Genomic DNA, 27,230 nt, shown 5'->3' with positions numbered 1-27,230 from the left:
GGACTGGTGTTCTAGGCTGGGTGCAGCTACACTCGGGTGCTCAGTCAGCGGCTCAGTGTCGCCGGAACTTTCCACAGTGCACACCAGTGTTACCACTTAAGCGCTCGTGGTTGGCGGCACGAGGAGCGACGTGACGTGTGTTATTGTGCCTTGTGACTATCTTTGAGAGCACTTATTCGTACAAGGAATATTAACAGCAAGTCGATGTTGTCTATACTTGGACCACCAGAGCAGGACTGCGCTGGGTGAATCACTGGCCTCACGATAACGTCACGCACTATCTCATGAGTTAAATAAACATATCGCCCAAGTCTATGTATTGTTGGAGCATCGTCTTGGACACAGTGTTGCCAGAGCACGTGACAGCAGAATAGAGGCAGTAGTAATAACGGGAGGATCGGAATTACTGCCTTTACATGCAAACCAAACAAGAAGCATACACTAGACTACTACCTCAACTACAGAGTATCCCTCCACTGACTACTGACTCAGATGTTGCCAGGCGTGAGGGGGGTGATCAAGTCAACAGAGTGGTGAGTGGCTGGTGACTAATAGACGTGAGGGCGGTGAATAACTCGGACCTCAAGACGCCGCACTCCTCATTTCAAGATACAAGTCTGCTCCAGCTGCCTCTGATCAGGTTCAGCACGAGGTCACCACAGGAGTCTCCCAGGTCAGTAGCTTATCACCTAGTAGTCGAACCACACGGGAGAAAGGTTATAACTTTAAGCTGGTAATCCAGTCGGAAAGATGTTGCACCTGAAACTGTACTGACGCATGATTGTAATGGATCAATTGCAATGACGTCACGTAGCCAGCCACTAACTATAACTTCCTTTATTGGCGAATTAAAGCGGCAGTGCGGCATTGTTAACACGTGTCTCGACTTTTAAGAAACAAGGACAGGAGAGGAAGATCGATTTCCCTTGCATCATGTGGTGCAACCAGTGAGTTAATACCCGTTGGTGGTAAAACAGGCAAGAGGATGCCAGTTTCGTGGTGTCCTGGCAGCGTGTTGGTGAATTAATTGCGTCATTTGATAAGTGTTTCCGTTTATAATGTCTTTCCACTTTTACCTTTGTTATACTATAATGATAAGGCCCTTCCCTAATGACTCGGAACGGAAGCCCACATTCCGCTCTTCTTTATATACTGATGTACTAAATATTCTTCTCTACTAATGTTATTTGTGTTTATTCTGGGCACAGACAAGAGGCCTCTAGTCTCAGAGGTTAGCATATAACTATGGAGACGAGACCACCTGTTCTGGTAAATTGTTCCATTCGTCTACAAAGCTTATCAAGATGTTGCTCTTTCTCAGCCACTTCTGGGCGCGTCTCCAACAGCTTAAGCCTTTGACCTCTCGTTGTACATATGTGTAGCCTCACGCTGGGTCAGCCTTCATGATAATTATGTTCCTTGTACCAACTTGACCGCCGCCATCTTTTACTCACATACTCTCGGTCACACTGTTATGACTTTGGTCACTTCATTTGAACATTGAAAACAGAGGGCACTCTGCCGAGGGGGGCAGGGGGGAGTATTTGTACCAGTATTTATTAACTCGTGTCGTATTACTGTTATATAATGTGTTCCATAATGCTCCAGTAAATGCGTCCTATGATTAGCTGTCTGGTCTTACAAAATATCAACCAATTTTCTCCTTGTGCCTGTCTGAGTCCACTGAGTTTGTTAATAATTTGCGCCTTTGTTTGTCACAGACGCAAGTACGAGGTGTACATACCAAGCACTCAGCTTCCCATCCTTCTCTACCACTGCGAAAACAGTTGAATTTTTCTTTAAGTTCTACAGTGAATCGATGGCGGATTAAAGGGGGGCAAGGGCCCCACACAAAAGTGGCCCCATACAAAGCAAGGTTGTGGGCAATCTGGCTACAAAGAAAATTTGATATATTCTACAAATAATTTACTAAATAAAGTAAATGAATTATACATCCACTTGCGAATTCGTTATAAAAAAATAATAATTGTACTTGAACGCGTGCGGGACCTGTGGGTGGTGGAGACAGTAGACTCACGTTCCACCAGAACGCTTCACCGCTCCTTACGGATCACGAGGGTGTGCCTCAGTTGATGTTCTGTGTGTTTTCATGCAGGTAGGATACAAGGTTTCGTTATTCGAGCATTGTTTTGATAAATATGACTGAGTTAGACTGGTTGTTGCCATTAGTCTAGTCTTACCCTCCCACTTACTCCCCGAGAATAGTGTAAACTGATCACACTCAACACGGCTCTATATTTAGCTTCCTAGTTGGGAACCCTGGACTGGTACATATCATAGTTGTAGGCATAGCACGTACACACTGAGTCTCTGTATGACCATTGAGTAATAAGTTAATAATTATATTACAGGAAATAGACGACAACTATACCGGTGTTTGCTTAGTGTTAGCTCCGGCCACCCTGTTTTGTACTGACGTAACGGATCGATCACTTATACTGTACTCATGATAAATTACATGTTAAGCTAAAGGAAATAATTCGTGAGATTGGTTGAAATAGCAGTCTAGGAACCCTTTTGTTCTGCTGAGTAGGTAATATAAATAATAAGCAAAATTACTTCTTAAATCAAATTATATTACCGTTTGTGATATATGTCTTCAGTTGAGGGTGTTGTGTCTATATCCTGCCGAGAAATCTGACCGCCGGGGTACACAGAAAAAAATATTACTTGTAATAATATATTTACAAATCAAGAAGTGTTACATACGGGATTGCTCAGGGTCGGGATTACTGAAGTGAACTCATTAATTTATGACAAGAGTCTCATAATAATTCTGTGCCATAATGGACGTTCTGTTTGGTTTGTTGGTCAAATCAGGCCATAGGCTCATTCTTGTATCTCCAACCAAGAGGAAAACTGAACACACGAACCTTTGAGAATCTTCCTGAGCGCTTTGACGTAAAGATGACTGGCATATATTGTAGACGTCCTAAGATTCCAACACTGAACCAATGAGAAGACGTCTTGATGTAGGTTTAAGACTACACGCCTGTCACTACAGCCACCCCAAGACTACACACCTGTCACTACAGCCACCCCAAGACTACACACCTGTCAGTACAACCACCCCAAGACTACACACCTGTCAGTACAACCACCCCAAGACTACACACCTGTCAGTACAACACCAATACTACACACCTGTCAGTACAACACCAAGACTACACACCTGTCAGTACAACACCAAGGCTACACACCTGTCAGTATAACACCAATACTACACACCTGTCAGTACAACACCAGGACTACACACCTGTCAGTACAACACAAAGACTACACACCTGTCAGTCCCCAACACTACAGCATTATAAACCAGCCCCAACAAGGTCATTATTGCTCGGTCTTGTTTACTTTGTCAATTTAAGCAGGAACTCTTGTTGTTGTTGTTGTGGTGGTGGTGGTGAAGAGGCGGGTGAGCACTTGAATATTTATATTACCTGATGATAACGATGATAACATAGATAGATTATCATTTATCAACCTCTAGACATCTTAATGACTCTCTCTCTCTCTCATATGGCTTCCCCGATGGGTTTAGTTGGATGGGTTCACTAACACCACACAGAACTAACGAACATATACTTGGACAGCTTTTCTTCGTTCATTCTGTCACCTAACGTGGGATAAACGAACGTAGCTAATGAAGATATAACTGAGATACTATTTGATGTGTTTATGTATCTTAAGTCGTTTAGTAAGGTGCATTCTAATATCTTCAGCTGCGGGGAACATTCATTTTAAGGCTCACACCGAGTTCGTCCAGGCAGGAAAGGACTCAAACCCAGGTACATGTAATAGCGTTACGGTGGTTAATCTTCAGGTGATGTAAGTTGGGGTGGAGATTCTAGAGGGGGTTCGACAATTTCCTTCATTATCGAAGTCACAACTAAGTCACCCATAAACTTCAAGGCTACAGGGAAGCCCACAATGGACAAGTCCCAACCGAATGACTTCCCACTATAATACAGAAGTCTCTCTCTGTGTGATCTGTACTCAGGCGTCGGCAGACACTCCTATTTTAACTGACCTTTTTTTTTACCTAAACACTTAACGTTAGGTTATTTCTGTTACCTTCTCCACCTCACCAGTAATAAGTCTGTTTGATCATGCTCGCTGTTACCACTGCTGGTGGACACACTCCCACCCTCATCAAACTGTACCAAGAAACAGCTACAGTGTTGCTATCAACAGGGCTTTGCTTTCCCTTACGCCCTCTCTTGAGACGCTTGGGGCAGTTACGTCTAACGATCTTTCTAGAACCTTGTACCTGCAGCTGCATAATTTATTGAAACGAGCACAATACAGTACAGTTTTACACGTTTACATTACTAAAGCAAAGGAGGCGCTGCTGAGTGCCCCTTCCCATAGTGCCACTCCTTGGTATGTCATGTGCGTCCTCTAAATCCACTTCTTTGTTATTTGTCATGAAGCGAGAGAGAGAGAGACAGCTATATTTTTGACGATGGTAAATGATGGATATTGACATTAATGAATGAAAGCAAAAGAATAGTATTACTATTATATACAGGTATGTGTCCTAAAGTGACTCGTGTTGATCTACAGTTAATCAATAAAGTAACTTAAGTAATGGTTAAAAGTAACTGTGTTTTATCATTAAAATAGATATTCCTTTATAATGTCTTGTACAGCGTTCTTGTGATACCGAACATACAAAGCATACTTAATCATATTTATATGATATTCAATTCCCTATACACTTGACCTTTCCAACACCCCTGCGCCCCATATGTTGTGGTGTAGGGAGTAACTATAATGATAATTAGTTGCCATGTACAATATTTATGCACGTTAAATTCACAAACCTCCACTCCTCTCTTCCTGCTACACTACAGTAGTACAGGTACAGTCACCCAAAAAAGTCATGTCGCGAACCATGAACCCCGAGATTCAAACTCTTGAATCCGAAGCATTTATGGACAGAATAATGTATCGGTGTCTACGGCTTCGGGTTCACGAGTCTGAATCGTGGTTCGCGACAGGACTCTTTTGGGTGACTGTACAGTGTCAGAGACCAACAAAGCTCCAGTACAAACTACAGACTCACAGAGTTCAGTTTCCAGTGGTGGACGACAGGACAGTGGTGTAGCCCAAAGTCTGTGACCTGTATCAAGTGCCTCAAGACTCAATTAACTGTAGTCACTGATGGAGGAACCAACAGAGGACGTAGTGGTGGAACCTGAGGGAGGACGATTGAAGAAGATAAGGGATGCCGTGAAGGAGAATTTGGCTAAGCTGCGATGGCTGACTGGCTGCCAGATCGCTGTCATGGTGATGGCGTTGGTGGTGTTGATTTTATGTGTGGCCATGTTGGCGGGGTGCTACCAAGCCACCCTGCAGTCCATTTTACATTCCGTAAGTAACTCACCCAAAGTTATCTTAGGTTAATATTTGTTTTAACACATGACCTGGACCTCAGGATGTCAATAGGGTCATCTTATGGTAAAAGTTATGTAGAATTTAATTCTAGATTTTATGTTTTCTACGGTATTTGTTAAGAAGTGGCTTAACTAAGGTCGATCAGGCAAAGGGAATACAATTATAAACTAATTAAACTGGTCAAAGTTTGCCAGAGTATTTTGCCAAAATTGTCCCTTTGCTTCTAAGATCTGTTAACATAAAAAATATTACTGCTGCACACCCAAGAGATATCTTGTGACTCCAGTTAAAGAATCACTGCACAGTACACCTTGTCACATAACAGGTCGAACAGTTCAACACCTATGGCTTTAACGTTATATCTCATCCTTTGACATTCCCTCGTAATGAATTGGCGCTGTAACAAAATAGTTTGACAGAGGAGATACTTGCAAAATTATTGACGAAGCACTAAGGATATTGACAATGAAAATAAAAGATTGGATAGTTTTACACATATATTTGACAATTTACATAAGCTTTGGACGGCAGATACAGTAGTGCATGAATATATACGATATATACAGAAACTCAACAATTAATTAATTCGGCAGACGGGTCATTAGCAATTATGATTTCAGTCCTAGATGTCCTCTCGTGCAATATACCTCAAGTATGTCTGGGAGTGCTGGTAGTTTGCAGAACAAGAGGTTGCATCAATACTGGGGACTGCTCTCCTCAGTACCTGTTGGAGAAGTCTCTCGATACATCCTACAGGTGACCCCATGTCGACGTGCAGCACGTGCATCGCAGCGATCAGCTATGTTGTTCAGTTGTCGTTTCACAGTGGCTTTCAGTACTGAGAAGCAATTCTTAATAGGATTTAGGAAAGATAAATGTGGAAGAAGCTTCTTGATGACACGATCCTCAAATGCCTGTTCAATTCCTGCATGACGTGGTGCATTATCCATTAAAATTACAGCAGCCTCAGGACCTAGCACAGAATCCAGCAAGGTCATGAAGTTTTTTAATACTTCCTTGGTCACAGAAGTAACATGAATTTCATAATAAAATAGGCCTGCCAGATTGGAGATAGCTGCTATCAATGTTACGTTACTGCCACGCTGTCTTGCAACGATCCTGTTGACGCGTGGTCCCCGTGGAGCCCGGCCGTAGGTCCTACACGTATACAGGTTATAGCCGGTTTCATCTACGTACACACGATGTTGATGAATGCCATCCTCATACATGTGCTGAGCCAACGCTACACGAACGGCTTTCACGTCCTCTGAATTGCGGTTAGCCGGTACATTGTGTACCTGTTTCAGGATTATAAGCTCGCCATCCAAAGCTCTAGAAACAGTCATGTTGCATACATGTCGTCCGCCTCCTCCATGTCGGCCCCGTCTTTCTCCTGTCTCCACAAACGCGAATTATTTCATAAGCTGTGGTTCTTGGAATTCGTAGCTCGGCAGCAGTGTCCATAAAATCCTCTCCAGCTTTATATCGAGTAATTATTGTATCACGATCTTTGTCGGACTCTGACACCCGGCGATATCGTCTGCGAAGCATAGCAGGGTGCTTCCGAAGTGTGCCAGACCCAGTGCCGGATTTAGACCTGTGGAGGCCCATGGGCAGCCTCTTTGTAGAGGCCCCCCTCATTTAATCGACAGACACATGACAACCGATGTGCAGATACTACACGACCCAACCCCCTCTGACCGACTGTCAACAAACACAGCGCCCTGATGGCATTCGTAATGGAAGTGATAATGAAAAAAATATTTTATTTTTTTTTTTTAATCACAATTTCGTTATTCCATGTAGTTCATTTTTAATCAATATATGTTTGTGATATTCTAAATATATTATTAGCAACACAAACAATAGCATTCATTAAAAATATACGGTTCATAGGAAAACCAGGTATTCATGAATTTCAAGGAGTAGCTAGCCTAATTTCTATCACGCTTCTTGCTGAACATAGTTTTACTTGATGGAATAGATAAACATGAATTTTAAAGAATGAAAATAAAAATAATCCAAATGAATAAACAAATAAATAAAATATTGTAATATGTGGAGGCCCCCAGATTGTGGAGGCCCCTGGGCAGCTGCCCACTTTGCCCACTCCTGAATCCGGCCCTGGCCAGACCTACTATGTATCTGTACTCCTCGAGTGGGTCACCCACTGTGGGTGTCTCGGGGCTGATACCGTTCTACAGATAGCACACCAAGTCACCTCGTATTCATTGTTTCACTGAATCTCCGGTACATACGACTGTTTCGATTGATGTTTCATGGTTTCGGGTGGTCAACCCCTCTGTGTAATGACCGTCCCCTGTGTAAAATGCACCAAGAGGTATGATATATATGTTCTTTGTCAATTTATTATCTGTTTGTCAAAATCTTATGGTGGTATGTCATTCTCCAATTGTTTCATTCTCAAACTATATGCAGACTGTCGGTTTATTGTTCACGTCTGTCAATTTCATAACCTTTGTCTTTCATTTCTTTTAGCATGAACGAACAGTTATTTTAGACTGTCATTCGATATGTGTTCTGTCATTCGGTTATGAAATATGTCATATACCTGTAGGTATATAACAATGTCTCAACGTATATGTGAAAAGGTGTACTATGCTATGACTAATTTTTGTGAAAACTGCATGCAAGTTCTTGCCTCTGTTACCTCTACTGTTGTGACGGGCCGAGTTTTCTCTTTTTATAATTTACCATCCAGATATTATTTTCTGTTATTATTCTTCCATTCTTTATTTATAGATACACTTTACATTCTTATACAAGTAATTCTCTTCTCAGTTATGTATTTTCTTTATATTAAACTTTCATGATGTATATATTTAATAATTCCTATGCTGTGTCGTTAGTTCCGCAATGTACATACATGTCTTATCTTTCTTTTCTTGTACTTTTCAAGTCTTTCATTTCTTCCATGTATATTATATTTACTCAGTTTCAATGTTCTTACCTTCCTGAAGTATACTCTGTTTTACGTCTGTTCTTATACATGGGTTAGTCTGGGAACCATGTTATTCTCAGGGCACTTATTATACTTACAAGTAGGCTGCCACCACCAGACTTTTGAGTTAGAAGATAACATAACCCATGGAAAGTTTTTGGGTAGTGTGATAGATGTATAGGCACGTGAGTAAGTATTATTTTCTGGGAACCAATGTTTAGAAGGAGTAGAGTGGTGATACTCGTAGATTACTAATTCAATATTTATTAACACAGTGAGTGGAGAAGATGCATCTTAGATTCACTCAGGCTAAACTGAACCGCAATTAACTTATTAAGTCATCAAACACTTCAAGAACTTATTACCTCATTAAACACCTCCAAATACTTATTACTTCATTAGACAATTGTGGTATTATTACCTTGACAAATGAGATTCCGTAACTATTATTCACAAGATATCACTGAACCCTCAGTTCTTACTTTAACAAGTAACAAATTACCCCTTCAATTCTTGGTTAGAACATTATACTCTCAGGTTATTCTTTCATGGTCACTACCGACGAATACATAACACACTGGACAACTCCACAACTATAGTAACATACAATACCTCCTGTTAGTTTGCAAGGAACAACCTGGTACCTTTAACTCAAAATAAAAGCAGTTACATGTTTTGTGGGCTATTGAGCGTAATATGAATCATTTGATGTTGGCGCTAACTGACGTGTATGACCGTGGTCGTTACACTGTCTCCATATGGCCTTAAAATAAAAATATTAAAAAAAAGAAAGTGTACAGGGTATTTTATTACTACATTCGAAAAGTTTATTAACTTCAATTTCTCCCCAGCAATTGGAGATTCGTGAGGGATCCCAGTCTTACAAAGTATGGAAGGAAACCCAAGACCCACTACTACTGAAGCTGTACCTCTTCAACCTGACCAACCCCAAGCAATTTCAGCTGGGTCACAAGCCTGTCCTCCAGGAGTGTGGGCCCTTTGTGTGGAGGTGGGTGATAGTGATGTGTAGAAGAAAGAAGTATTAGTAGTACAGAATACAGTTAACCCTCACTTTACGCGGTCCCACATTCCGCGTTTCCACGTTTACGCGGTGCCCTGCCGGAACCCAGGATGCTCACATTCCGCGGTGCGTGTACCCCTTTACGCGGAGAGCGGCTGGCGAGCCGCGCCATTTTTGGATCCAAACCTCCCGCCATCCGCCATGTTGTGTAAGCGGCGCGAACATGGTGCGCACAAGGTCGCCCAGTCATCAAAACATTACCAGTTCTTCACCCGCCACCCACCACAGCCGGCCCAAGTCAGTGATAGTGATAATTATGGTGAGGATATGGACTTGTATGGACTTTGGGGAGTTTGACAAAGAGGCCCTGCAAGTCTCTGTGGTGGATAGTGATACAATTGATACAAGTGACACAGGTGAGGGCCAATAATCTGCCCTCTGCCTCGGAACCAACCGCCCATCCCCGTGTGCCCAGCCATTTTTTCTACTAATGTAAGTGTTAAAAAACCTAATATTATTGATATTTCTCATAATTATTAATTGTGTGTGCATACCATCATAAAGTTAAGATAATATTTTTACTACAACATAGTTGTGTGTCGTCAAAAAGTGGAGTTTGGGGATCGGCCCGGACTCCATTTCAATTAATCCCATATGTTATGTTATTCACTTTACGCGTTTCTCACTTTACGCGGGACCCTCCGGGTTACATTAACCGCGTAAAGTGAGGGTTAACTGTACAGTATGTTGGTAATTTTAGGGTAGGTAATGTTATGTCTTGTTGTAAAAGAGAGGTGTATAGGTACAAGTGTCCCTCGAGTTATAGAAGGGGTGACATTTCTGAGAGGTTGTTCGTATCTCTAGAACTATTATTCCCTTTGACATCCATTATGTAGTTGGAGATGTGTTTTTGCAGAAAGAAAAATTTCCTTGAATCGTCATCACCGTTTTACACCATTTTTTTCACACGAGGTGGACCTGTGGTCAGAACATAATAGAATCCATTGCATTAAGAATTTTTACATTACAATGGCGAGTTTTTTGTTGGGTGAACCTAACCTAACTTGACTTGACCTGACAAAAACAAAATACAGTATTATAGAAAGCAGTAATGTACTATTATGTTCCATTCAACAAGCAAAAGACCCAATGGCTACAAGCCAACTTCCGGTGAATGGTAATTGGGGCAAAAATTAGTACTATATAGTAGCATGGAGGTGAAGATACTTTGGCCATGAGACATCCAGAAAATTATCGTCGTCCTTACTTGGAGCTGGCGGACACTCGCCTTACAAGGGGTCACAGCTCAAGATTGAAGAAGCCACAAATCCAGAAAACTGTGAGGGCAAACTTTTTCGGATTGAGAGTTGTGAACTCTTGGAACAATCTACCAGGAAGTGTTGTGACGGCTCCGAGTGTGAGCTCTTTCAAGACAAGACTTGACCAACACTGGAGCAGCTTCAGGTATATTCAGGAGCCGGTGCATGTACTTGCCAACAGTGCATAACAGAGACGTGACCGATCGCCCAATCGGCTAACGAGCCGATCAGTGGTGAAGAGGATAAAAGTAAAGTAAAATTACAAGAACTTATGTGGAAAAAAATTATGAAATTGAACAACACCTTCTGGTGGTAGCGGTGTTCTCATACTTTATCGATTTGGTTGTAGTCGACCACTAACAAAATAAATTTTTTGAGTGTATTTTGTGTTTTTAGCAAATCTGGCCTTCATTTCAGTCACAAATAAGCCGTTATGGAGATATGAACCACCCCCAAATATAAATAAATAAATTACCAACAATAATGGTTGTTCAAAGTGGGCAGGGCTTTGAAGTAGAGGGAAAATGTGAGGTAAAAATACCAAACAAACATTTGAAAACCTGACCTAACCTGTAAAAATTCTAAAACTATAAAAAGCTTAAATACCTTATTGATGTTTTCAGTGTTTAGCATATGATGATGGTGTTCAGATTAGGAGGGACCCATAAACTCGACAGTGATTCATAACATTTTACAGGTTAAGTGAGGTTTTCGAAGGTTTGTTTAGTTTTGAGATTGGGTAGGGAACAGGTTTAGTAAAGTTAAGAGTGTGGAGAAGATGGTCAACGTTATGGTAAAAGGGTTAGAGTAAAAGCACTAATACAGTATACATAATCCTTGTCAAATTAAATAAGTAAAAATTTGTTTTGACAGCATCCCGTTTATCAGTCATAAAAACAGTTCGTTGACTGTACTGTATTACTAATTGCACGTGTTGTTTGTCCGGACCAGGGAGTACCACAAGAAGCAGAACCTGACCTTCCACCCCAACAACACAGTCACATACCAGCAGCAGCGATGGTGGATATGGGACCAGGAGCTCTCAGGCAATAACACTCAAGATGATGTTATTGTCAGCGTCAACACTATTCCTGTGGTGAGCTGGGGAAGGGGAAATAGGGCTCTATGCTTTTGAATACTGTATGATTATGTTCACTCTGGACAAATGGGTCTGTCCTGTACAGTGTATCCATTATTTTTTTTTCTATCTTAAAATTTTTTTCCAAAATTTTACAAAGGATCAGATGAAAAGTTTGAAGGGTTAATCAGTGCAGCTACCTGTTGTGACATGATTTGTGCTGCTCCCTGTGACAAACCTCCTGCAATGAAACTGGGAAAACTAGTTACTCTTATAACAAATAATAATAATTTTGCAATATTGTGCAGTAAAGCACCTGTACAGTAGTTCTACAATTAATAAATGAAAAAAAATATTTAGATTGCTTAGTTTACTTTTTCTTTAATGTTACACTTTGCCTCTTACCCCTTTGAACAGTCAGCAGCGTGGGCATTGCGGGACTCCAGCCTCGCCCAAATAATTTTAAACGTAATGTTTAACGAAGTTGGGGAGAAGCTCTTTGTCACCTCCACTGTCAGTGAAATTATGTTCACTGGAGTCAAGGTGAGTTAACTGAAGCAGCATGGCCAGCTGAGAGGGGTGGGATAGGTAATAGTGTGGGCAGGAGGATCACCTGAGAAATAGGTAGATAGGAGTGGGTGAGCTTGAGGCTGGTAAGAGGGTTGGGAAGGAGATTTGGAATAGCATGGAAAAGAAGCTTGTGAGTGAGATGGAAAAGACACTGAAGAGAGGGATGGGAAAGATGCTACAGTAGTGAAAGGGATGTATAGAAGGATAGTAGGGATAGAAAGGATTCCTGTGAGAGGGAATGGGCATTTTGCTAATGAGTAGGATATTAGAGATTGGTAGCTTACTGTTGAGGGATACAAGAGAAACTTGTGGGAGGGATGGAGGAAGGAGGAGGCTGATGCAGGTAATGGAAGTTTGGAATCGAAGGAGAAGGCTACTGCCTATATATATCGGTGGTATAGTCCACAAATTCAAAGATGCACTTTTTCCACAGGATCCAGTACTAGAATGGATTCAAGAGAATGTTGTTGCAAAGAATGGCAGCTATCACACCCTGTTGCCATTTTTTGGTCCCAACTCTGCCGTCATCAAATATGACAAATTTGCTTGGTTCTACCAGGTAGGTGGCTGCTGGTGGCTTTCAAGTTAAATGTCTTTTATTGATAGAAACTAGAAACCTATACCAGAACCCCACTCCTGGTCTATCTATTTCCCATCATACACAGAATTTTAAATATTGTTTATATGCCATTATTCCAAAGATATAACAAGTAAAGTTTTTTATTTGCTTCTCATACAGTTGCCTAAATGTGTTCCTACACCCCCTGTGATAACCCATGTCTCCAAACAGCTTCATTGCAAAGTAGTATCACTATTTATGAATGAAAGGGTATTGGTCGTGTAACAATGGATGTGATTGGTGAATAGATTTTTTATAGATCATATAGGTTGGCCTTTTGGAGTCACGGGTTACCACGAGATGTAGGAATATTTGAAATACAACTTGACTTATACAGTACTGTCAGTTCTCTGTGATGCTTGGAGATGCTTTGCGACGTGTTTTGCTTTTTGCCTGCCTGGTCGCCAAACACATCGGACTGTATAAATTTATCCACAAGTTGTTGTTAAAACTGATCTGAAATTTGTCATTTAATGTATGATGGTCTTATTTTGTGGATTGTGGTTCTGGAATCAAAACATGTCTTATTGTTAGATCATCTAACCCCAAAAGTTAGTGAGGCACTGCACTGATAGTTAGAATGGAGATGCCCAAGTGAGCTTCCTGGATTATGCTCAGGGCCCAAATGAGACAGGCTATATGTACAGGTGTTACCTTTAGAGAAGGATTTGGTCTGTAAAGGTGGACTTTGTACAGGACTCGGAGGCATAATTGTTCCACATAGTATGACCTTACCAGTGCTGGATTTAGGCCTAAGACTTTGGCTTAAGTAATTTATTCCACTTTACAGGCCAGAAAATCCAATCTAAAAATTCTTATATTTATAAAGTATCATTGGAAACCTTATTAATTAGTTCTACAATTTGCCCATATAAAATGAAATGCAGAACTGTACAGTATTACACAAAAGTCGTGTACAGTATTTGACTTTAAGATACGTGTTAATTGGTGCTGAGGTAGTGTGTGCGGTAGTGCACATGAGGTGATGTTGATGACGACAGGAACGTTTCACAGATGTAAACATTAACTGTTATCAGTAACTCTGATTTTTTGCCAAGATATAATAATAACAATCAGTGCAGGACAGAGACATGACCGATTGCCCAAGCGGCTAACAAGCCGATCAGTGGCAAGAAGATAAGAGTAAAAAAAGTAAAAAATATGATGTCCAGATGTGCTGTTTATCATCTGTGCAGCAGGAATAGGTTCATCACCTCATGAAAGACAGGATACTGCCACAAGATTAGAGGGGGAGGTCAATTAAGAGGTAACAGGTCAACTCTCATCCAAATAATTCGTTCTGATCAAATTGCACCCAACAATTATGAAGTCAACCGGCACATCACTCGACCAATTCCTGTACAGACAAGTCACTTAAATTCTGTCGAAGATTTCTTCTTGATTCCACACCAGTCATAAAGAGATTGTTTTTGTTCAAAACCGTGTGCATTGGCTGTTGTTGCAGTGAGCTTAGGGTGCACTTAAAAAATCTGAAATGCTTGGGACCAGAGCCATTTCAGGTAACTGGAATTTTGGTTAACTGAAGATCTTTATAAAAACCTCTAATATTCACTAAGCACCAAATAAAATATTGTGTAGGCAATTCAATTTTTTGAGGGGGTGGGGGATTTTTAAGTTTTGGGATAATTGATATTGGGATTTTTTAAAGTGCAACCTGTAGTCTCCTTTAGGCTGGAGGATGCAAAGCTCTATTGCAATCTTGCCGACTACTTTCTCCACTGAGATTTTTTAATATTTTACTCTGCTCTTAGAACTACTGCAGCTGCGGTATATTATTTCTACATTGAGGATTGGATCATTGACTGGGGCTCTAAAATCAAGGGTAGGGTCAGTGCTTACCATAATGGGAAATTCAGAATGATGACAACTTTACAAGGGTTAACAACATTGCATTGTGTTGGGAATTGTTGTTCTCAGAAGGGTTTAGGAGTGCCTCAGTGATTGCAGACTTCTTCATACTTTACTTTTATCATCTTTGCCACAGAATTGGTAATTTACATGTTTCCAAACATTCAAAAACAAAATTGTATTACCTACATTTTCCTGCAATATTGTATACTACAGGTAGTACAAAAGTTAAAAAAAAAAATTAATAAAGTTTTCAAAGCCTTCCATTTAGTATAACTTTTTTAATCAAAGTATTTGACAACTAATGTGAATGTTTTAGTAGCTTGTACAGTATTAAGAAGTGTCCAACAATGAAATGTACTGTAACTCTACATAACATGTGTAGATGGAAGATGATAATGTGATTGTTCTTTCAGCGTAATATGTCCATGGATTATGATGGGTTGTTCAACATGAAGACTGGTGTAGACACTCTGGAAAACTTAGGTAAGAGAGAATAATCGCTAGTTTGTTATATTTATTTACAAACATCTTAACTATATTGACCTTTTTTTCGTTCTTTTTTTCGACTACCTGTACAGGTATTGGTATTTGACTTTTTGATAGCTTTACATGTTTTTATTTTAAATTATAAAATTTTTAGTGAACTTTGCCCATATCCAAAGCAGTAACATCGCATTGCTGGTGTGTGTGTGTGTGTGTGTGTTTGTTTTTTTGGGTTTTTTTTATATACATTGGGATTAGCCCACTCAGGCACAGGTCACTGACAAACATCGGAGCCTGGGAGGCGAAAATGTAATAATAATAATAATAATAATAATGATAATAATAATGGTAATAATAATGATAATAATAATAATAAAGAACCATAATGAAATGCAAGAATTAAAAAATAAATAAAAAGTGAGAAAAAATATATGTATAGTATTGTGAAATTAGTACAGTAACTTCATTTTTGCTATCCATAACTGAAATTTCATAGAATGAGCTTCTGTTAAATGGGGGATTCCTGTATGGGGTATTTGTGTACAAGGAACTTTTCAAGGGCTGTACAGATTTCAACTTTTGTATGGATAATATTAGATTTTTTCAGGAATCATTGACTGGTGGAACCAGGAAAGGGAGACACCTTTCTTCTCACCCCCCTGCAACCATGTAACTGGGTCAGCTGGTGAGCTCTTCCCACCCCATCCGGGCAAGGACCACATCATCTTCTACAGTTCTGATCTTTGCATGTAGGTGTGTGGTGGTTTGACATGGGAGGATTTGTCTTTTCCTGTGGCTTGTAGGTGTATGTGTGTGTGTGGTAGCATATAATAATAATAATAATTAATGGTTTATTGAAAAAGTTCAGCAGCCCAAAGGCTGAAAATATACAGTGGACAGAAATCAGTTATTACATACATTGACATGGGGGGGGGGAGGTAACAAAAGCTTTCATTAGAGAAAGGTAAAGGAACATATATTGAACATATTAATTTTTGTTTACAGTGGAGGTCACATTGGCCACATGCACTGAGGTGTTGAACAACAAACATGTAGCGTAATAACTCCCTCACAGATGGTGTTATCAGGGACTTCACTGGCAATATTTTACAATATACAATGGCCCCACCTGTCATAAAGCAAACCTCACACACTAGTGCTCAAAAGACACCAAACCAGTGGACGTCTGCCCCTAGTCTTGATAGTCTTGTACAGTAATCCCGTGTTTTTCGCGGGAATTACTTTCCTGAAACCCCCGCGAATACTCTTTTAGGAATCACTGTACCTGTGGCCACCAAACAGCTCAGGCAGGTCATGCACTTAACCACGCCCTGCTCTCCACTCACAGCCCAGTGGTCACACTGATGCACTGTACCGGCATTTACTAACATCATTATTTGAAACTAATCATATTGCAGTATAATAATGGAAAAACAGAAACACAGTTATATACAAAAAAATTATTTACAAGTAAATAAAAAATTCTATATTTCGCCGAGGTCGGCAACAGCCGTATTGCCAGCCTCTTCCCTGCTGTCCCGGCGTCTGCCCGCCCTCACTCAGTCACGCCAGCCAGCCAGCCAGTCCTCTTCCACCCACATTTCTCCACGTGAAGACTTGTATTCTGACAAAAGACACTAATGAATTGTCAGTCTTCACCACATCTCGAGCCATAGCTCATACCACCTCTGAGCTTGTCCATTAAATCTGTTTTTTCCGTTAAGGTCATCACTATTCTTGATTTCTTGGTCACTTTAGAGTCTTTGCTAATAATATTTGCCTTTGATGGGGCTGTCTTATGTCCCGGAACCATGTGGAATGCACGTGGGAGGACAAACAAAAGAGGTAATCACAGTAACGGTCACAGTACGGTCGGCACGTGTGGACTGAGGCTTCTTGGAGCAGCGGGTGTCTGAGGCAGGAAGGGCGGCGTCTGTTTGTCGCACCACACAGGAATATAAAAAATGGCCCGAAATTTAAATTTTTGTTTTTAAAGGAAATTTTACATATACCTGTATATATAATTTTTTAGTAAAAAAAACGCAAATGGTCAAAACCGTGATAAAAAAAACACGGAATTACTGTACTGTATTTATTTTTTTAGGAATTACAAGAGGTCCCCGACTTATGAACACCTGCCGATACGAACAGGGTTAAACTTGAAATTTACAGTACTACTGTATTTTATTTACCTGATGACCCTCTTTTTTTTTAGGGGACTTAGGTTAGGAAATAGTGGGATTTTAAACATTGTTTAGTAATTCATGTAAGTCCACAATGTAAACGTGAACAAGATGAATCTCAATAAAACCACACAGGTAAAGGGTAACACTGGAACACCTTAACTTCTATATAAGCCTCTCTCAGTCCCTGTAAATTCAGTTGCCTTTTCCTGTGTGGTTTTATCGAGACTGTTTTGTAAGTACGGTATGCATATAGCATATGTTAAGACTTACGAACATCCTTGGGAACGGAACCCATTCATAACCCGGGTACCCCCTGTATTAAATTTTGGGATTTGAGTTTAATTTTTTTTCCCAGGAAAATCGACATAAAAGTACAAAGTGAAAATTCCAAAATTAAAAGTAAGAAATGACTCCATGTCAGGAGGATTTATAGATTCTTGTATAAAATTTGATTTTGGTGAATTAATTTGTTAGATTTGATAACTTCCACATAGTTGATTGTGTTCACTTGTGCTATTGAGGTAGTATTTTAGGTTTCTCTTCACTTCCTCCTATACAAATAACTTTCCCTACAGGAGTATGAAGCTGTTCTACAAGGAAGATATCACAGATGTTGCCAAACTTCAGGGTTACCGTTTCTGGGGCAGCAACCACACCTTTGCCAATGGAAGTGTTGTTTCCGGCAATGAATGTTATTGTGTCAAACACACTTGTGCCCCCACAGGTGAGTGAGATGCTTGCACCTACTTCCCCAAATGAAAGACACACACACGTGCCCCTAATAATATGATAATTTACACCTGTGACCCCTTGGGTAAATGAATTCATTTTAATCTTTGTAAATTGAACAATTTTGCCTCTTTTCTTTTCATGTAATTGTAGTGTGGAGTTAATTCATCAATCACTTATGACATTTAAAAAAATTTTGTTTTGTTTTTCTTCGTGAAAAAATGATATTTCTGGTATTTTTAACATTTTCTCAAGAAATTATGTTAAATTTTGACAGATTCTGTACGGTAACTCGTGCACATATCTTGGACCTATTGTGATTCCATTCCCAACTGATGACACGCACACCTACAGTATATCCTTACTATTGAAACATTCACCTGTAACATACATCCATAAATGTTCTCACAGGTAATATATATAATAATTAATGCCACACAGATTAAAACACAGATTGCTTTTTTTAATACTCATAAAGATTAACAGGTTATGCCATAAACTATAAATAAGAGCAGTATGTATATCTTTTGGGGGTCTTTCCAGGTCTTGTGAATGCAGAGTCATGTCGTATGGGTGCTCCAGCCTTCGTATCCTTTCCGCACTTCCTTAATGCTGACCCATTCTTGCTGGATGGTGTCAGTGGGCTGGACCCCCAAGAAGGCAAACATTCCTTTATCATTGATATTGTACCGGTAAGGATACAAATTCTTAAGAAATATTTGTATGCAAGTTTACTAGACAGTTAGTGAAACAGTAAGTGTAAAGGGGGTATTATTTTTAATGTAGTTTATTTGTTGGTGGATAGGAGGACAAAATCTGTAGTAAAAAACAGAGAGATTTGAGAAACATAATATGGGAGTTACAGGGGTTTAGGTTTAGGCATGTTTGGTTTTTTTAATTAAGCACAAAATCTTCAGTTCTGGGTTAAGAATTCTGTGAACTCTTAAGAGAGAATCAGAATCAGCCCACAGGGACTCATTCTCTGTGAAAATAAGCTGTTTAGTAAAAACAGGGATACAGGTCATTCCTTGATCCCTGAATTTTTTTTATCTACTGGAATTGTCAAGTAGATGGAAAATCAATTTCAATCGCAAAGTTTTAGCTAGAATTCTCTTTTCCACCTACAATACTGGGAACCTTTGAGTTGCCCCATTTATTCCTTCCTAACCTTACTGGTGGCCACTTGCCCACCATTTAATAACCGTCGCCAATTGGCACAAGCAAATGCCACAGCAAACAATCAAACACAAACAACATCTCGGACTGTACAAATTTGAGGTCCCTTGGCTTTGTTTGTAATAAAACACGGATAAGTTTTTAATAAATACAGTATATTAGGGAAGAGTTAATATAGTACACCTGACCCTTGCTGTATACTATGGTTATGTTCTGCAAAAACCTCGCATAACTCAAATCGCATTAAGTGAATTTTTCATCTTATGGGGAAAATGGGGATGTGTTTCACAACCATTTCTGGAGCTCCCCCAACTTTAATTCTGGTATCACCTTCCAAAAACAAAGAATGATGACCCAAAGTTGCTTGTCCTTCCTGACTCTTTATAGTTGCTGAGATATCAGGAAGCTTAGAGACATTTTCATAAAATATTTTGAATAAGGAATCCACAGATTCAGATGTAGTAGAAAACAAAGAAGACTTAGATCTTACCAATGTTATCCATGGCCTGTTGGGGTCATCCTTACACTCAATGTTATCCAGCAGCTGCATGGCAGTCGACAGCAGCCTGTTTCCACTCATGGTAACCAACACTTTTGCCCCAGATGGAAGTGGTTGCCAAGATGTGGACAGCATGAAGTCAGTCCTAACAGTTTCTTCCTGTTCAAGAGACTGAATACTATGATTAGACCCAGCCTCATCGTCCTGAATTTTTCCAATGGAATATATACATACAGCATCAGAATTCTCTCTTAGGAAGAGGTTGTGGGAAGAGAGAATTCTTTGTAGTCTACATTCCATTGAAACCCACAAAAAAGGCATGGATAATTTACCAAAAATATGGTAAAACACAGCAAATTCAGGATGTCCTCAGCCAGAGGGGTTGGAAAACTGGATGGTAAAATGGAATTTGAGTATCACCGATGAAACAGTTTAGTGAGCAAAATTAATAGGTATGACATAATAAAACTTATGTTGTGTAAAGTTCACTCACAGTAATTAATAATTACTGTGAGTGAACTGGTGGATAATTATTTGCTCATCACTACTGTAAGGAGGCGTATCATATATCCCAACGGGATGAAGAAACTGCACTAGTTGAGACTGTGTGTGAGAAGGACCTAGGTGTGTATGTTGACAATGAGCTGAAGTTCTCGGGCCATTGTGAGAAGAAGGTAAATCAGGCAAATAAATTATTGGGTCTTATAAGAAGGTCGTTCAGATATCTAGACGGTCCGTCCCTTGTAACGATCTTCAGGAGTGAAGTGCTTCCCCATCTAGTCCCCGAGATATGCTAGGGACTGTCAGTTGGTTGAAAATGTTCAAAGGAGGGCCACCAGACTGGTGCCTGCACTTCAGCACCTCAGCTACCCTGAGAGATTGGAGTGCCTGAACTTGCCTAGCTTATACTACAGACGGGCAAGGGGGGACCTAGTTGAGGTGTATAAGCATCTCAGGGGGCACTACTCAGTTGAGTGTCCTTACTTGAAGCTGGCGGACGCTCACCCCACAAGGGGTCACAGCTCAAGATTGAAGAAGCCGCAAGACAGAAAACCGTGAGGGCAAATTTTTTTGGAGTGAGGATTGTAAACTCTTGGAACAATCTACCAGAGAGTGTTGTGATGGCACTGAGTGTGAGCTCTTTCAAGACAAGACTTGACCAACACTGGAGCGGGTTCAGGTACATTCAGGAGCCGGTGCATGCCCAGTATTTGCCAACAGTGCGTGACAGAGACGTGACCGATCGCCCGGGCGGCTAGTGAGCCGATCTTTTGGTGAAGAAGATAAATGAAAAGGAAAAGTAATCAGAGACGTGACCGATCGCCCAAGCGGCTAACAAGCCGATCAGTGGCGAAGAGGATAAAAGTAAAAGTAAAAGTATTACCTGGCAAGCCAGGTTGCTTATCAACAAATTTTAGGGGAACTTTACAGCTTTTACATAAAAATTTACTGAAACATTATGTAAAACAAATTAAACGTGCATCTAACACCAACACTTTTGGTTACATGTGACAGTATGCATTCATTATCTGTGTAATGCCAGAGTCTGCTATCCCCTCGTCCACTTCAGAAAATATAGATTTTGTATATTGTACACTTCAATTGTTAGTTCAGCTGGTTAACACCAACTCCAGCAGTGACACAGTTTAATTCTTTGTTGTCAAAGTGCAGAATTTTTCAATTTATTGGTTTCTTGTAAATTGGATCACATTTTTCCCATAGACTCCCATTATTAGATCTCGGATACAGTCTTACAACGAGAAAACATCTTAAAATGCTAAAGTACATATTTAAATGACAAATTATTTAAAATTATTATATACTAACCAATAATAAACATCAAAGAGTGAATTTCATGTACTGGAGGACTCGGAAATGATGCAGTGTGAGACTGTGAGGCCCAGGCTTGACAAAGGCTTTTAATTTCATAATGATGCACCAACAGTAAGTCTACCACAATTTCCGTACAGCAAATGCATTTTAAGATGTTTTGTTTTCACTGGATTTAATTTTTTATTTGGTTTTATCTGAATAAGAAATGCTAAACTTATTCATTAAACATTTTATTCTTTCCATAGACATCACATCAGACTTTGGGATAATAGACACATTATCGTTCCCATAGTTGAAATATTCTGACAGCATCTTGCCACTGTCTTTTATGTCTAGCTTAGTTAACAACTCTAAATATACATAATGCAAAATTGTATATTTTTTTAGTTTGTTTTTACAAACAGACCAAGCCCAGTACAGTAATCCCTGAGATGTCTGTCTCAATACCTTGGTATCCTCCAATGCTGTGAAAACCAAAACTCGTAACATTGGATTTACTGTACAGTACATAAATCAACACATAGGGCAAAAAATATATAGCTCCATATGTAAACTGGATCTTCATAATTGCCTGTACTGTACTTAGAAAAATAAAGTCTTATGGTGCAATAAAGATACTGTTACTACAGAATGTCTTGAATAACCATAGGATAACAAGAGGTTAGTCTGACACAACTTTGATTTTTAATGAAATCAGAGAACCTTTGTTATTGATGCTTTAAAAAAAATGAAGGGAAGTTTTACCTACAGATGAATTATAAATGTTGTTTTAAATTGTCCTTGATAAGTATTTCATATATACAGAGTATGCTCTAAGTGGACCATAACATATCAGGATCATGAATCTAAGAGAAAACAGTACGGTAATTGTAAATATCAAGGCTCCCTTTTTTTTTTTTTTTTTTTTTTTACTGAACCCTAACCTTATTGTCTATTTCCAATCATTTGCCCATATTACAAGCAAAAACCTAAGTAAGTAATGGATGTGTCTGTGTGTGTGACAGGAACTCGGGGTGCCCATGAAGGTGGCAGCCAGGCTACAGATCAACTTACGTGTACTACCTTACCCACAGCATGGTAAATTTCATATAGATGAGATTGAGTAAGTCCTCTTTTGTTCAATATTTTATTATTTAACATCCTATAGCACTTTAAATTTGTTGTAGCTAATAAGTGAACTAGGCATAAATTAGTTGTATAGTATTATACTGCCAGATTCTGGGGTCACTAATTCTAAGGGGATAACTTACTTTTACAGGGGTATTCTTAATTTTAAGGTCGCTGCCACCAGACCCCCTCTAGACAGTATGTAGCTCGTTAGGTAGCGGGCAGAGTGAACTAGGCATTGGGTTGGGTTTTTCATTGATCAAATCGATAAGGGAAAGAAAGGCGAAACAATAACATGTCTTAACTAATTTATTCCTTCTAAAACATATTGCATTCCGTCCAAATACCAGAAGAGTTGGCCTTCCTCCGAAGAACAACTATGATTTTAGTTACACTGCTCAACAACAGACGTCTTACATTAATTGCGTGTCATCCACATACTTATTGCTCATAACAATCAGTGATCTCCTTACCTCGGTCATCCCTTCTTACAATAACACTCAACACATCAGACTGCTCCACCTGTTTGGAATATAGCGCCTTAGATTATTATACATTATAGCACCATCTCACCTCCTTGTAATACCATCTCACCACACCCTGGTTACACTCCACACCTGCAAGTATGGGACTCCTTGTGATTTCTAGGTACACATATCAGGCACCTCGTTCGCACACCGCCCTCGGTGAGTATAACGAGTGCTCCACCAGTAGTCATACCAGTACTGTTTCTACTCCTGGTAGTATCGGTTGCTCCAAATGACGACCGCGAATCTTCTCGACATATTAGTAGGGGGGTGATAGGCAGGGAACCCACAGGTTCACAGTGGATGGGCATAATGGCGTCCCCGCTCTTCACATGGGAGTAATGGCCGACGTACAGAAAGGCGCTCAGACCGCATGGGACCTGTTTCGGTGAGAAGACGGAGGATACTGAGAAATAATGCCTGGTGGGCCGTTATCACCCACTCTAACACATTACTACTTCACTTTATACATCAGGCAAAGTTTTAAGCTGTAATAACTGCTATATAAGCCTTTTTAGGGTTGGATGTAGCCCGATGGAAGACACTGACCTGTTTCGGTGAGAAGACGGAGGATACTGAGGGCAGTGTCCTGCCGCCTCTCATCGTGTAGGCCTACAGTTTCCAATTTTTAATTTTCACTTTGATTTCCCATGGTTCTCACATGAACACTTTCCTGTTTATTGTGACCTTATGCCTTATAAATACATATCTTAATCCTACATTACATACTAGTACAGCACAGGTTTGACAGTTCCTGGGGAAATTAATTGGGCTATATCATTAACTCAAACCTGCAGTCCGGGTACAAAGGATGCTACCCTGAAACAAAAGCCGAATGTTCATAGAGTGGGTATATCCACTTCACATAAAACTGTAATTAGGGATCCTCCTCTCACACATTGCACACAGACATAAGATTCTATTTTCACTGTACTTGTCGTGGGTATACATCACACGAGATAACAAGGTGTATTAAGTTCACACCGATGCATACAAGATATTTCCTTTCAAGTATAGGTTCTTGGTCACTTCCAACACCTCACATAGTTCTGGTACATTTATCCTTTTTCCAGATCATTGTTCTCATGTATTTTCATCTGATATCTGCAGAAGTTATGTTCACTAAACATTCACAGACGTAAATAGTATGACCTTCAAACCACGATCTACACTTAGCCCGGATAGTACACTAGCTCGGATCAATTGGACTCTCACAACCATCCTATAGATACAGTGGGGTATGCTATAACGAACGGATCCTACTACGAATATTCCTATAACGAACGGTTTTACCTATAAAATTGAGAATGCTATAACGAACGAAACTCCTACAACGAACATTATTAAAAAAAAAAATTTCTAATTGTTTTTTTATTACAAATATTAATGATATTCTTTATTTCAGGGGTTTAGATGCATATTTATGCACTTTTTTACAATTTTTACAATTTTATATTATATTTTTCAGTGTTAAGTGGTTGTATTTGGGGGCCTGGAACGGATTAATCCTATAACGAACGAATGCTATAACGAACAATGTTCTAGAACCAGTTAGATTCGTTATAGCATACCCCACTGTACCTTGAGTTATCCTTAATGCTACGAGTACATACAATTAATATTATATACCCGTAGTTGGGTGCAATTCATCAAATAATTCCTTAATATTCATTAGTTGAGTTATTCCTTATCAATGTTTCCCCTTTTCTGAGATTCTACAAGCGCAGTGGATTTGAATGTTATGTAGCGTAATATGAATTAAAGGGGGTTTTTAGGAATGACAATGATGTGTGCAGTACAGTATTATTAATCAAACTATATCATCTTGTACTTGTTAATATGAACAAAATTTGCAATTTTTTCACAAATTTAATTATGCAAAAATTCATAACTTCATATTCTGATGATAATCATTATTTTGAGAAAAGCATTAGTGCTGGTCCACCGAAAGTTGTTAAACAGTACAGTACTCTGAAATACAGTAGTGCAGTGTCAGGAATTTTGTTTTTTGTGTAGTACTCTGGCTATCTATAAATCTGAAGAACCTGAAAATTAAGTTTTCTTGAAAATTTTCAATATTTGTGGAAGTTTACATCTGTTGGATAAATGCGCTCATTCAATCTATCAGTTTTTTGTGATGTACACTGTACTTTACTGACCATAGAATGTTAAATGATAGGAGAAACAAAACCCTTTTTATAGAATATATACATTAATGATATGTATATGTTTGTTTAATAGCACCAGTGACTTTCCAGTTACTAGAAGAAATGTAAACTTTATATATAAATGGTTGCCTGTGTCATTCATGTAATATGTGGAGGTTCCTGACCTTTTATCTTTTCTTTTTTAGAACAAAGCATTGGAAAAGGAATAGTATCTTGGAAATTTTGATTAATCACTTAATTTTACAATTCTACAACCATACAGTAGCTTCATTTTATTTACCTGAAATAAAGAAAAAATGCATTAATTACATTCTGATCAGTAAGGTACGAGGTAGGGGCACTGAGACCCTTGATGCCAGAGTACATTTGAGTATGGATTTTAAGAAATTATTTGACTTGTGTGCAGAATCATAGGTTACTGTGTTGTAATTAATAGCAAGGTAATCCCAGTGGGAAAAAGATTCTCAACTTGGGAAACACTACAATGCACTTAGATCTGAAGCTGGCACCAACACCCCTTACTGTACCATGTCACTAGTGTCCTCTAAAACAGTCATCCATATCACAAATCTCATAAGTGAAATACACATAGAATACATTTGAAGATCCAGTTAAGGTTATAAATGTGGCATGATTCTGGGTGCGATCAGCAACCAAGGAAATTACTAGCATGCACTTATAATGCTGGGGGCATTGTGCAGTTGTGTACGTACTGAAGATAATCAATACTGTACAGGTTGTTTGGGCATGTGGAGAGAGTGGAGGAGACTTGTTGGGTCAATAGATGCAAGAGTTTAAATGTGGAGGGGAGGAGAGCTAGGAGTAGGCCTAGAATGACATCGGGAGAGGTTATGAGTAATTACCTCAGAGATGAGAACCTAATAAGAGAAGTTGCACAAGACCATGTAGCTTGGAGAGCTGCAATCATGTAATCATAGCTAACACAAGCAAGCAATATACATGTAATGAAAATATTGCAGACTTATTATTATATTGCAGACTTATTATTTTTAAATATTTTCTAATTATTTTTCTTTTGTAGCATACTGAAATCGGTTCCTGATGTGTACCTACCAATGTTGTGGTTTGAAATTCTGGCAGATATCACACAAGATCAAGCAGGTCAGCTGAACACCCTTGTTTATATCCTTCAGTCACCCATCCTCAACACAATCATCTGGTGTGTTCTGCTCTCTCTTGCACTACTGACACTGGTACTGGTGTTAGTTGTCCACTACTGGCGAAACCGAAATCGGTACAACATGGTGAACTCCACACAGTAATGCCTATCACTTTATATTGGCTATGCCAAGAGAGAGATTTTATACTACCTGAGTGAACTTTAAAGAACATCCACTATTATCATAGTTCTCCAGTGCTAATATTACAAACACTGAAATAGCCATGTTTATTACTCAAGAATAATGTTTCTAATATGTTGAGCCCCTTGTTATCTAAGACATGATCTGAAGTTTATAATGTGAGTTTTGGTTGAAGAAACTCTGTGGCCTCATAAGTTACATAAGTTAGAGGAAACTAAACTACTGTATCTGAAAACTTCATGATATGGTCAGAAGAAAGCCATTTGATAAAGCTAGACTACTTTGTCACCAAACTTGTTGTCTGTGCAGTTTGTAATTTTTTTTATTGAAAGCATCAT

The 27,230-nt window shown here is 39.4% G+C and overlaps 1 protein-coding gene across 5 annotated transcripts; it reads left to right on the top strand.

Annotated features, from left to right (window-relative positions):
* Positions 1 to 27,230, top strand: LOC121865393 (protein croquemort-like). Of its 5 annotated transcripts, none has more exons than XM_042364738.1 (12): positions 1 to 673; positions 5,106 to 5,397; positions 9,235 to 9,392; positions 11,675 to 11,819; positions 12,219 to 12,344; positions 12,805 to 12,930; positions 15,276 to 15,345; positions 15,953 to 16,094; positions 18,107 to 18,255; positions 18,804 to 18,952; positions 22,773 to 22,870; positions 26,613 to 27,230. In XM_042364738.1, exons 2-12 carry the CDS (start codon positions 5,188 to 5,190, stop codon positions 26,851 to 26,853), a joined length of 1,614 nt encoding a protein of 537 aa, XP_042220672.1. In that variant the 5' UTR covers positions 1 to 673; positions 5,106 to 5,187; the 3' UTR covers positions 26,854 to 27,230. The 5 variants fall into 5 exon arrangements, with proteins under 5 accessions (XP_042220672.1, XP_042220673.1, XP_042220675.1 ...); XM_042364739.1 differs by having other exon boundaries at positions 5,099 to 5,397; XM_042364741.1 differs by lacking the exon at positions 1 to 673 and adding an exon at positions 2,094 to 2,116.

This window comes from Homarus americanus, unplaced genomic scaffold, assembly GCF_018991925.1.
Source record: "Homarus americanus isolate GMGI-L3 unplaced genomic scaffold, GMGI_Hamer_2.0 scaffold25483, whole genome shotgun sequence".
Classification (NCBI taxonomy): Eukaryota; Metazoa; Arthropoda; class Malacostraca; order Decapoda; family Nephropidae; genus Homarus; species Homarus americanus.
The sequence above is the reverse complement of the archived record's forward strand: the minus strand, read 5'-3'. Positions and strand labels throughout refer to the sequence as shown.